Consider the following 11062-nt stretch of genomic DNA (forward strand, 5'->3'; position numbering starts at 1 on the left):
GACAATTAATTGTTTGAACTAAAGGTAAAAAATAAAACTAGGCGCGGACGATCTTACATGTTGACGCTAAAAGAAATGAAGAAAAAAAATGTGTGTAACCCTTCCCCTCATAAAAAGAAGAGGAAGATTAGTAAGAAGATATGAAGAATCCTGAAGTAGTAGAAAATATGAATTTCATATTCAGTTGATCAACCAAATAATATATTGGAGAACCTCTAGTGCTTCCAACTTCTCTGGGTATATCTGAGCGCTGATTGTTTTGAGAATGTGTAATCTTTATATTTGTGTAATTTTTAGTACTTAAATCATATTTTTCTTACTCTTAAACCTTTTATTTTATTTGACTTGTATTAAAAATACTCTGATTAAACGAGTAATTCAAATAATCAAGCAAGAATTTTGTTCACATTACAGCTCGTTTCTTTATTACTTTTAGTAGTAAAATTTTGTTCATGTTTTAAACTTAATAATAGTTATAGAACAAATATGCAAAATACAGTAGTACCTGGCTATTGTGTATTTTTTATTAATAATTACTAGGAATTTTGATTTTTTTTTTTATAATTAAAAAAGCAAAAAATCATTTTCATCCGAAAGAGGATTAAATTAAATATTTACAGGCTTCTTAAATAATTCTAAAAATAGTTTTACTAAAAGTTATCAAAATGATCCTTGTAAGCGTCATAAGATTTGTGCATAAGAGAAGGTTCTTCTTGAAATCGCTCAAAAAATTCTGCGTTTTCAATTTCTTTATTAGCGGGCACAAATGGTGGTTTAACGTTTTTGTTAACTAATTCAATCCAGATTATTCTGTTGAACCATCTGTGATCTTTAATATCTCTTACTCCACGCCTCAATGTTCCGTATCTTCTTGAAAGATCTGCTTGCAATAAATTTTTAATAATGTCTTTCAATTCGGGACTAAAATAAGTTTTAATCAAGTAACGTCCTCTAATAATTTTGTCATAAATTTTTGTACAGTCTTTTGAAAAGAATGGGGTATGTCCACAATTTAATTCATATATTAGAATACCGAGTGCCCAATAATCAACAGATTTGCCGTAACCTCTGGAAAGTAATATTTCTGGTGCCATATATTCAGGGGTTCCACAAAAAGTGTATGTACGACCTTCAATTCGTTTGCAGAACCCAAAATCTGTTACCTTAATGAATCCATCTTTATCAATGAGAATATTTTCTGGTTTTAAATCTCTATAAACTAAGTTTAAAAAATGTAAATATTCCAATGCTAAAAGTACTTGAGCGGCATAAAATTTAGCCATATTTTCATTAAATCTGCCTTGTGCACGAAGAATCATGAACATTTCACCACCTTCAACTAAAGGCATAACGAAATATAAATATACATTATCTTGGAAAAAAAACTCCAAATGGATAGTAAATGGAAATCGAATTGATCTTAAAATATTTCTTTCATTTAATGCATGTCTGACTTGCCTACTTTCCACCAAGTGTTTCTTTATTAGAATCTTGGCAGCGTAAAGATATCCAGTCGCATCGTTTTGAATCAGCATGACTCTTCCAAATGCTCCCATACCAAGTGTTTTAATAAAATGGAAATTATCGGGTGTCACTTCTTTATTTGGCAATTTTCTAGAAAACATATTTGTGTAAAAATTGTTTTTTGCCTCTTCTAAATAACGATACCAGTCTTTAATCAAACTGCGGTAGTAGACTTCAGAACGGTGTGAATATTTATTTTGAATATACTCCATAATTAGATTAGTGAATATGTAGTAGCCACAAAAATAAGGTCACAAATGTCTTAACAATTAATTAGAATATTTACAACAATAAAACAGATCACATGAAAAATCAGATGTCAAATCAGAAATATTTTCCTTGTAGCTAGTTCATTCTCAATGATTTAGAATTTGGGCACGAACTCGTTGACAAAATGAGAATTATTTCATTCATATTTTGTCTCTAACAATTAATCAACTTAAATTAAAAAATGGCCTCAGTTGTCTAGTAAAATAGATCTGTTGAGGACTGGTCAGAAGGGTTTGAAAGAATGAATTAAGTAACGCAAAGCCAAAAATAAAAGTATGTATGTCCATTAGAAACATTGTTAAGCTGAAGTATTCGTTTAGCCATCACCAGTTCAATAAATTTCCAAAATTGCTGCCATTTATTCTCTCTGAGGAACTTGAACTTGCGCCATATGAAGTAAAATTATTTGCGTCTAGGCCAAACCAATAATTTGGCGTCCCTACCGGATTCATTTAACATTTTTACGAAAATAATTCGTTCAAACATTCCTATCTTGTAACTAACAGTTACTCTTGGTAACTGATGATGAACCAGGCTGGGTATTGGAACCTTACGAGCTAGGCTGGTAGGGCAAACTTTTTTTAATCTCTTACTCCTAAGTTAGAGGTAGTACTGCGAACGAGTAAATTTTTCAATTTCCAGTTTTTTCTACGAAATAAACATTTTTAAGTTCTTGATTTCAAAAAATCAGTTTTTAGAATTTAGTGTATCAAAAACTCATTCGTAATTGAACAATAATTGGTAGTTCAAATTTTATATTTCGTTTGCCCACCTCCTGAGAACTGACAGAAGTTCATTTAATAAGAATTAACACTTCGAGAATGAATGTTTCTTTGTTTAGGTTATCTCGAAAATGGCACCAACGATATTGTTTGTGCACTGATAGATAATTCAACTTTTATTACTTACATTGTTCAAAGCATTTTGGTTAAGGACATTTATGGGAGATGGAGGTACTTATGTTTACTTCCTAAGTATTATATTAAATGATGTTATAGCCTTGATATTTACATAATATGGCTTAAATGAGTTTCTGAAATTAGAGATTATGGAAAAAGAGAGATAGAAAGTGATTTTTTTTTATTTTTTGCGTTTTTCTCATGAATCAATAATCAAAGTGAACTCTAATTTTATTTATTTATATAATTTTAATACTTGAGTAAGTGTGGTTGTGAGATTTTGTGACTTGGGGTAGTAGGTCAGTTCGGTGAAATGCCAGTTCGCTGTAATATATGGACATCCTATTAAACATTAATTTGGATTAAATATGAAACAAAAATTCTATATCTGTAGAAAATTGATCAACCGAAAGTACCATTTTACAAAATAAATTTTTCAGTTCTATAGCTTTTGTATTAAACATTTTCTCTGAAAAAGTTCTTAAAGGGCACCTTTTTGGTGGTGGGGGTATGGAGAAGGGATTGATGGTCATTATTCTAAGTTCCATTTACTGAAATGTTTGGAGCTACTTCCCGTTAAATGTGTAACAAACATTCCATATTTTGAGAATATCGTGACCGGATGTTTCTCATTAATGTACAGCTTTTTCAAATATTACTTACTCTACTAAGAGCGGACATTGTAATTGTGCGGATTTTCGATTTTGAATTTTTACCGGAAATTACATGAAAGTATTTGTTAAAAGATTAAATCAATTATTTCAAAATCTGAAGTTACAAGCGAATGTATGAATGAAAGTTGGGTGCTAGCTAATTATTGTACCTTTTGACAGCCAGGTCTTAAACGACAAGGGGATTAACACAGGACTACTTATGGCCATCCAAAGTATGTATAAAAAAAACTAGGAACTATGCCAGGACCACAAACCTAGAATCTGAAGAGTTTGTGACTGCGCAAGGTGTAAAACAAGGATGCATTTTAAGTCCATTCCTCTTCATTCTAACAATGGATGAGATCATTAAAAAATGCGAATTTACACGTAGGTTACAGACATTTACAGATGGTAGGATTCAGTATACTGGCATGTGCAGATGATATACTGGTGGCAGCAGATTCTAAAAAGAACCTTCAGTTTAATATTAAAGTTCTCATGGATGAGTTATCTAAAATTAAAATGGAGATAAATGTAGAGAAGTCCAAGTCTATGGTAGTTGGTGACAGCGAGAGAACACTATTGGTGAAGCTCAAGGGAACTGTACTGGAGCAGGTGAAAGGGTTTAAATACCTGGGCGCCCATCTAAGTGAAGAAGGAAGAATGGACGAAGAGATAAGAGAAAGAATAGATGCGGCAGGAAGGTTTTTTCACGCGACCAGAAACAGTTTTATAGGAAAGAAAGAAGTCTCTGCGCGAGTCAAAGTCGTTGTTTTTAAAACTGTTTTACTACTGATTCTATCTTACTCTAGTGAATCGTGGACTCTAACTAAGAGACATCGGAGCCATCTCCAAGCGATGGAAATGCGCTATTTAAGAAAAATTGTAGGGAAAACGAAGAGAGATAGATTCAGCGGCCGCCCTCGAAGGGCGTGGGAAGAAGAAATAAGGGAGAACCTGTTGGAGAAGGGGTAGAATGGGGAAGGAGCTGGCCAGGGTTAGGAGTGAATGGAAAAGATTATGTAAGGCCTTAACACTGCCTAGGCGGTGGAAGAGGATAAATTATGATGATTGACGTTTAATCAACTCTCTTTATATGTACTTAACTTTTTAAATTGTATGTTTTTGTTAAGAAAAAAACTTAAAAGAAGTTAAAGAGAAAAGCAAATGGATTTTAAGGAATATTCTAAATATAGTAAATTTTGGTCGAAACGGTTAATAGTGGAATAGTAAATATTACAATGTCGTAACCAATTTTATCTATCTAATATTAAATAGCTCTTTTAGTTTTTAACGTTTCTCAGAGATTGTTAGTATGAAGAGATTCTGCAGAAACTGGCTTCTCTTAAGTACTGCTTCATTGCATGCAACCATGTAATGTTAAAACAGATTATTTTGGATGAAAATTTAAAAACTTTATATACAAATAGTTTCGCCCCCTCCCAAAAAAAGTTTGTTGAAAACATCTAGACATGCACAAGGGTAATAAAAGACTAATGATGGATATATTTAAACTATCTGTAACATTAATAACAATCTTTACTTCATTAAATAATTACTTCAAAACAACTAATCAACAAAAAATAAAACAATCACAGTCAAAAGTAATCATTAACGTTACATTTATTATCTGTTAAAAAAATCTTCAATACTTTTCGGTTTCTTTGTTACTTTACTGTTGGAATGATTGCTCTTGGGTTTTCTTTTATTTTTTGGTTGTATATTTGCGAAGATTTTCATCTTACAATTATCAGCAGTATGTCTGCTATTTAATTCATTATCTAATTTGATAGCAACGTGCAGATCTAAATGTAATATTTGTTCCGTATTAGGTACCGTTTCCCCACACTCGCTGCACTTAATGTTGTTTGATTGAGCTTCATTATCAGGAGAAACATTGTCATCATTTGTTTTGCATTTGGTTAAATTTTTATCTTCCGCACTATGTACAATGTCACTTGGAATAATTTCAGTATGTGTTCTTAAGTCTTTGATACAACTTTCACCAGTTTTCAACTTTAATTCAAGTATTTTTTTCCTATACGAAGGTGGAAACATGTCAAGAACAGCATTATCAATATTCTGTAGGTCAGGAAACACCTCTTCTGGATTAATCCATTTTTCTTTAGTCGCCGACGAGGAAAAAAAATACGAAATAGATTTTTTATTTGTTTTATTCTTTACATTATCTTTTTTGTCATATTCACGTCCTTCTTTACCACTATTATTGTTATCATTAGCTATTACACTACTAGTGTCAGAAAAAACTTGAACTTCCGAAGGATGGTCCTCTTTTCGCAGTACTCCAACAATCGCGGTATTTGAACTGATTGATTTGTCGGCGACACAAGAATCTCTTGAATCATCATTTCTAAGATCTACAGGCTTATTTAAATCGGGCAAAATGTTTAAATTTCCTTTATTTTTTGAGGGACCTTGGAGTAACATTTTTTCGAAAAAAGATGGTAACTTTTTTTCCTCAGATTGTTTGATATTTATCATATCATTTTTATTTGATTCTTTCTGAAGTACTTCATTTTCTTCAGTGAATGAGTTATTTTTTGAAGGTCCTTGAAATAACATTTTCTCAAAAAAAGATGGTACCTTTTTTCCATCAGATCGTTTATTTATCAAATCATCTTTATTATTTGATTCTTTCTGAAGTTTTTCTTTTTCTTCAGTTAATGAATTATTTTTTGAGGGTCCTTGATATAACTTTTTTTCGAAAAAAGAGGATAACTTTCTCTCCTCAGATTGTTTGATATTTATAATATCATCTTTGTTATTATTCTGAAGTACTTCCTTTTCTTCAGTTAATGAAGGTAGATAGTCCTCTTTTGGACACAGCTTATCAGTGCTTGTTTCAAATGGTTCTGTTGTTACTTTAAAAAAAGTATTTATTTTATTTGATACTTCGTTGACGAATTTCCCAGCTGAGAGCCCAAGATATTGTACAGGTGGAGTCCTGAAAAGTAATGGTGATAAAAAAATCAAATTTTTTATTTAATGGTTAAATTGTATTTTACTTATGAAAAATTTATTTCTCGAGTTCAACAGGACCCGCCTGTTTTTCAAATCTAATTTCTAATTGAAGTGAAAGTAAAAGCTCTTCATATTAGATTATTTTTAAAGTAAAGGCACATCAATATTTAAAGCATTTTTGCCAGGAAAGTCCTCAGAACATTGCTGGCATTTCCAAAACAGTTCATTTGTTATTCTGACTATCGCCAATCAGTGTGCTGACGAAGCTCCTAGGAATATAAAATCTAAATCAACACTTCTGACTCAACTCCGGAATCCCCATCTAGCGAATATAATTCCTCCACATAATATAAAGTTCAAAGGTTTTTGCATAATCAAAATATGAACTTTTAGAAAATCATTTCTTACCAAATTTTAGTGTTAGGATCTTCTGAACACACCTTGCTAAGCGCATTGTAAGCTGTCTTCACTATTTTCTCTAAGCAGTATCCAGGGAAATTTAATGATTTAGTGGATCCGGTGTATTTGTTTTTTACTTCTAAGCCCATTGATATTGTGAGTAACTGAGCTCGTCTTTTATTCTGTAACAATCGAGAGGTAACAAACTGATAATATTACTGAATTTATAATATCCTTTGATTTTAGAAAAACATCATTAGAGTGAAATGTTATTTATTTAACACATTTCAGGCAAAATGAAGTTTTTTAGAAGTGAAAACCGTGTATTATTTTGTAATGATGAATTGATTGAAGGCTATGTTGCTGAAGGATGTGGATAGTGAGATCGCTATGCCATTGACAACTTATTATTTATAAATCGATTACTCCTCAAGTATAATGGGTATAATGGGTATCTTCAAACCCAATTTTTACTATGAAAATGTATTCCAACGGTCGATTTTTGTTGATCATCTTTCTCTGGGTTGGTTTATTTATCAAATAGAATTTTTTCTCATTGCACTTGCCTCCACCTCACCTTTAATTATTTTGGTGCTAAGTTGAATCTCTTAAGTTTTGGTTTTACATTTAATTCATCTCTTACATTTAATTTCAGGGAAGAATCCTTTATAGGCTCTCTTCAACAAAACCTTTCTCCCAATTTTTCTCACTAAATATCTTTATCAAAGGTTTCCTTCAAGAGAGAAGGAAGAAAAGAGAGACAAATTTTTAAAAACCCCTTCTTTAGGGAGCCTTAAAACAGATATTTCCCGTTAACACACCTAATAGGAAATCTGCGCGATAAAAACACCTTCTCTTACTTGATATAAATATATATGTATAATCTTTTACAATTCCAACAATTAATTCTTATTTAAGGCGCGTTCAAGTGCGTGTTCATTGGGTAACCGAAATTTTATCAGTGACACTTTCAATACTGGTAGAAACAAAGAAAAAGGTAGTTTTTGATTCGTGTAAATTTCATCTGAGAAGAAGAAAATGCTTGCTTACCTCTCTTTGATCTTCTATTAACCTTTCAAGAAGTTCTTCCGCTAATTTGGTGATCCAATGATTTATATCTGAGTACGTTTTAAGCGCAGTTCTTCCAGGAAATTTTTTACAACAACCGATACTTTTTGAGATAAGCCTTGGAGTAACTGCTTCAAAATCGTAACCTCTAGCAATATTGTACAACCATGTCCTGGAAATGAACTTTAATTACACTTAGAGCAGATTCATTTTGAACATATGGAAAAAAATATCTTTTAAGCAATGTTAACCTTAGAAGAACAACCTAATAATCGGAAATCAAACTCTTATTTCCAAAAAAGCATTTCTATAAACATAAGAAAAAGAGTGTATCTAACTGGAAATTTGACAGTAGCAAATAATATGTGTTATACAAGTAAAGAATGAAAAATACTTTATTTTGTTGTTCGACTTTTTTGATTCACATTCGATCTTCTTCTTGTAAATGTTGACGATGGGGTGTGAAAGTATGTCACTGAGATTATAGTACCAGAAGAGGGACTAAAGCAGACCGAAAGGTAAAAGAAATCAATTGATTTTTTTTTTACTTATTCAAGAAATATTTAAATAATAATAAAAAAGGCAAAAACTAAATGAGTGGAATGTATATAATACATATACATAATAGTTAATTTTTTTACTAGGATGAAAAAAATTAAAGCCTATTATCTTACCCAGTTTTCATATCATAGTTTTTCTGCAATTCATTTTCTGAAAATTTTTCTAAATCTGCCATAACTTTTATGCCTAAACGGTTTTCAAGATCATCTCCTAATTTGCCACCTAAAGAGCGAACTTTTTTTGCTGGCAAAGTTTTGTACAAACCTATAATAGAACTTTGAGGGACTACGGTCTGACGATTTGGTTTGTGAAAGCCGCAACATAATTTTGCAAGGACCTGGAAGACCACAGAATTGGACTTAAATTACTTTAGTAATGAATTTATTGGTCGAAAAAAAAATCTTAATACACTTTAACATTCCAACAACTACAATACAATAACTAATGACTTTCAAATTACTGACCTTGTTGTGTGCGATGCCCGCAGAACATCTAAATCCCGTAGCTTTATATACTGCTCTTCTAATTTCTTCAACAATAGCGGCACCGACAGCTAACTTTTGGGCAGCTACATCTTGGAAACTACTGTCATTAACGTCTCTAAGCCAATTGTTTATTCCATGAACCCTTTCGTCTAAGCAGTAGTAAAAATTTCATAAAGAAAATCTTTAATAAGAACATCAAAACTTTTATGCAACAAATTAATAGAGAACGGGCTCAATGGTGTACGCACTATATTCTGTTACAAGACAAAACTGTTGGGAGCCTTGCACTGAAAAAGTCACCGAGGATCAATAATCTCAGATGATGACGCGCCTTAAGTAATAAAAGAGATTGGTAGGCAGTATTGTCTGTACAGAGAGAACACTATCCGGAGGCTGTGCACTGATAAGAAGCTCCTGGCGCCAATAACTCTGATTTCATAATAATATTAACAAGAGTTAGGCAAAAATATGGTTACCTTCATTATTAGAATTTTCTTTTGTATAGCCAACGATAAAAGTGTTTTCTAAATCATTAGCAGAAACTTGAGATGATTTTTCTGCAATTCTCCTCTCAACTGCAGCAGTTAAATCTAAATAAGCTTCATCGACGCTGGCACGTTCGACACATTCACTGAAGGTACATAAAACCGAAACAACTTCACGACCAGCCTCACGGTACCTAGAAAAATGTACTATAAGTGAACTGCAATTAAAAAAAAAAAAATCAGGAGAGTGAATCCCAAGGTCTTGAGAAAATAGATCTATTAATTGAAAATGTTCTCTTTTCCGCATTGGAGGACTCCCTCACAGGTGAAAATATTTTCGGATAGTATGCACAGCGTTTTGATCTGTGTATCAACCGTGTTTTCCAGCACCAATATTGTTTAGTCCAGCATAATACTTAAATCCATTAGTGTTCGTATTTCATTACTTTTTGGTAAAATTTTGTCTACGAGTAAAATAAGCCATGCATTAGAATTAGATCAAACACAGCAGTATTTGAGACAGTCTATCGTAAAGTGGTCTTGGATTATCATGCTGCAGAATTCTTTTTTCTGTAGACATTAGAGTATTATGAACAGCATTAAATCTATAAAATTGCGCGAAAAAGAGTTAGATGAGTCAGCTCGCCCATGGGAAACAACTCAAAATAGACAGCTCCTACAAAGTTCAATGTACCACTAAATTAAAAAATAAATAAATAAACTACAGTCACATCCTAGTACTTTAGGTTCCACCAAATAGCTACTCAAAAAATTTAAGAAAAAAAAATTGCTTTTATATCGGTACTAATCCAAATATTTGATGTCCTTCTTTTAAAACGTATTAAGAGAAGAAGCCTGTAAATCTAAAAAATGTTTTTTGAGTTCTATGGCAACTGTCTCAACAGTTTATAACGAATGGACTCACTCCCCTTTCAAACATTTTCATTTCGTTTTTAGGAAGTATTTTATTATTATATTGAGTATTATAAGTATTTTCTTTGGTCCCTTATTTTCCTAGAATTATCCCGTGAACCGAACCCATATTGCACAAGTTGGAAATTCCAGGACCAAATAATGATTACAAAAATTTTCAAGGCTTTCAAAGTAAATTACCTTGTTAAATCAGCTTTATCTCGTAATGTAGGTACCTTCACTAGTACAATTTCTGGGCACTGTTCCTTGGCATCTGCTCCTCTCATGTGACGAGTAACTCCTCTATCTCTGGCTTCATAATTAACCGCAATTATACTAGAAATTTAAAATTGATTAATAGTACAGTTTTTATTTACAATGTATCCTTTAAAAGGATTTCACTAGTTGCCTTTTCCATATGGAAAATCTGAACGATACACACCCTCCTCCTTTCCATTCATTGTACTGGACTACAGCAAGCGGTAACCCTTCTAGCTGTGGATTTAATCTTGTTTCTACTTGACAATAAAAACAATCCATGTCAATAAGAGCTACAATTCTGTCAGTCATTTCTTTTCAAATCAAATCACAATTTGAAGTGAAAATTTGAATTTAACAATGGTAATGAACTTAGACTGGGATGAATCAGTAGGTTACTTTGTTACTTTGAGGTTACCAATGTTAGTTACATCTGGAAGGCGGGAAATCAGAAATATCTTCGACAGGAGAAGGCGGAACGGTGGAATTATGTTGCAGTTCTATGCTTTGAACCATAGTGATTTCAGTTCTAGCGATTTGTTATTTATTGTTATTACTTCTGTTTA

General features: G+C 32.1%; 2 protein-coding genes across 2 annotated transcripts; both read right to left on the reverse strand.

Annotated features, from left to right (window-relative positions):
* Positions 1-411: 411 nt before the first annotated feature.
* Positions 412-1945, reverse strand: LOC141455429 (cAMP-dependent protein kinase catalytic subunit alpha-like). The gene has a single exon (XM_074130509.1). It carries the CDS (start codon positions 1734-1736, stop codon positions 651-653), a length of 1086 nt encoding a protein of 361 aa, XP_073986610.1. The 5' UTR covers positions 1737-1945; the 3' UTR covers positions 412-650.
* A 2887-nt stretch (positions 1946-4832) lies between these two features.
* On the reverse strand, positions 4833-10821 carry PolH (DNA polymerase eta). The gene is made up of 8 exons (XM_074130486.1): positions 10681-10821; positions 10440-10574; positions 9318-9520; positions 8821-8990; positions 8470-8693; positions 7778-7967; positions 6737-6909; positions 4833-6311 (listed from the first exon to the last, which is right to left on the reverse strand). Exons 1-8 carry the CDS (start codon positions 10806-10808, stop codon positions 4973-4975), a joined length of 2562 nt encoding a protein of 853 aa, XP_073986587.1. The 5' UTR covers positions 10809-10821; the 3' UTR covers positions 4833-4972.
* Positions 10822-11062: the final 241 nt, after the last annotated feature.

Source organism: Rhodnius prolixus, unplaced genomic scaffold (assembly GCF_049639745.1).
Source record: "Rhodnius prolixus isolate KJV_2025 unplaced genomic scaffold, Rpr scaffold_4, whole genome shotgun sequence".
In the NCBI taxonomy this organism is placed as follows: Eukaryota; Metazoa; Arthropoda; class Insecta; order Hemiptera; family Reduviidae; genus Rhodnius; species Rhodnius prolixus.

Coding starts and splice junctions, on each gene's coding strand:
- LOC141455429 (XM_074130509.1), bottom strand. CDS start 1,736: ATGGAGTATATTCAAAATAAATATTCACACCGTTCTGAAGTCTACTAC.
- PolH (XM_074130486.1), bottom strand. CDS start 10,808: ATGACTGACAGAATTGTAGCTCTTATTGACATGGATTGTTTTTATTGT. Junction 8,991..9,317: donor AGAAAATTCTAATAATGAAG/GTAACCATATTT, acceptor ACTACTGCTTAG/ACGAAAGGGTTCATGGAATA. Junction 8,694..8,820: donor CGGGCATCGCACACAACAAG/GTCAGTAATTTG, acceptor GTGGTCTTCCAG/GTCCTTGCAAAATTATGTTG.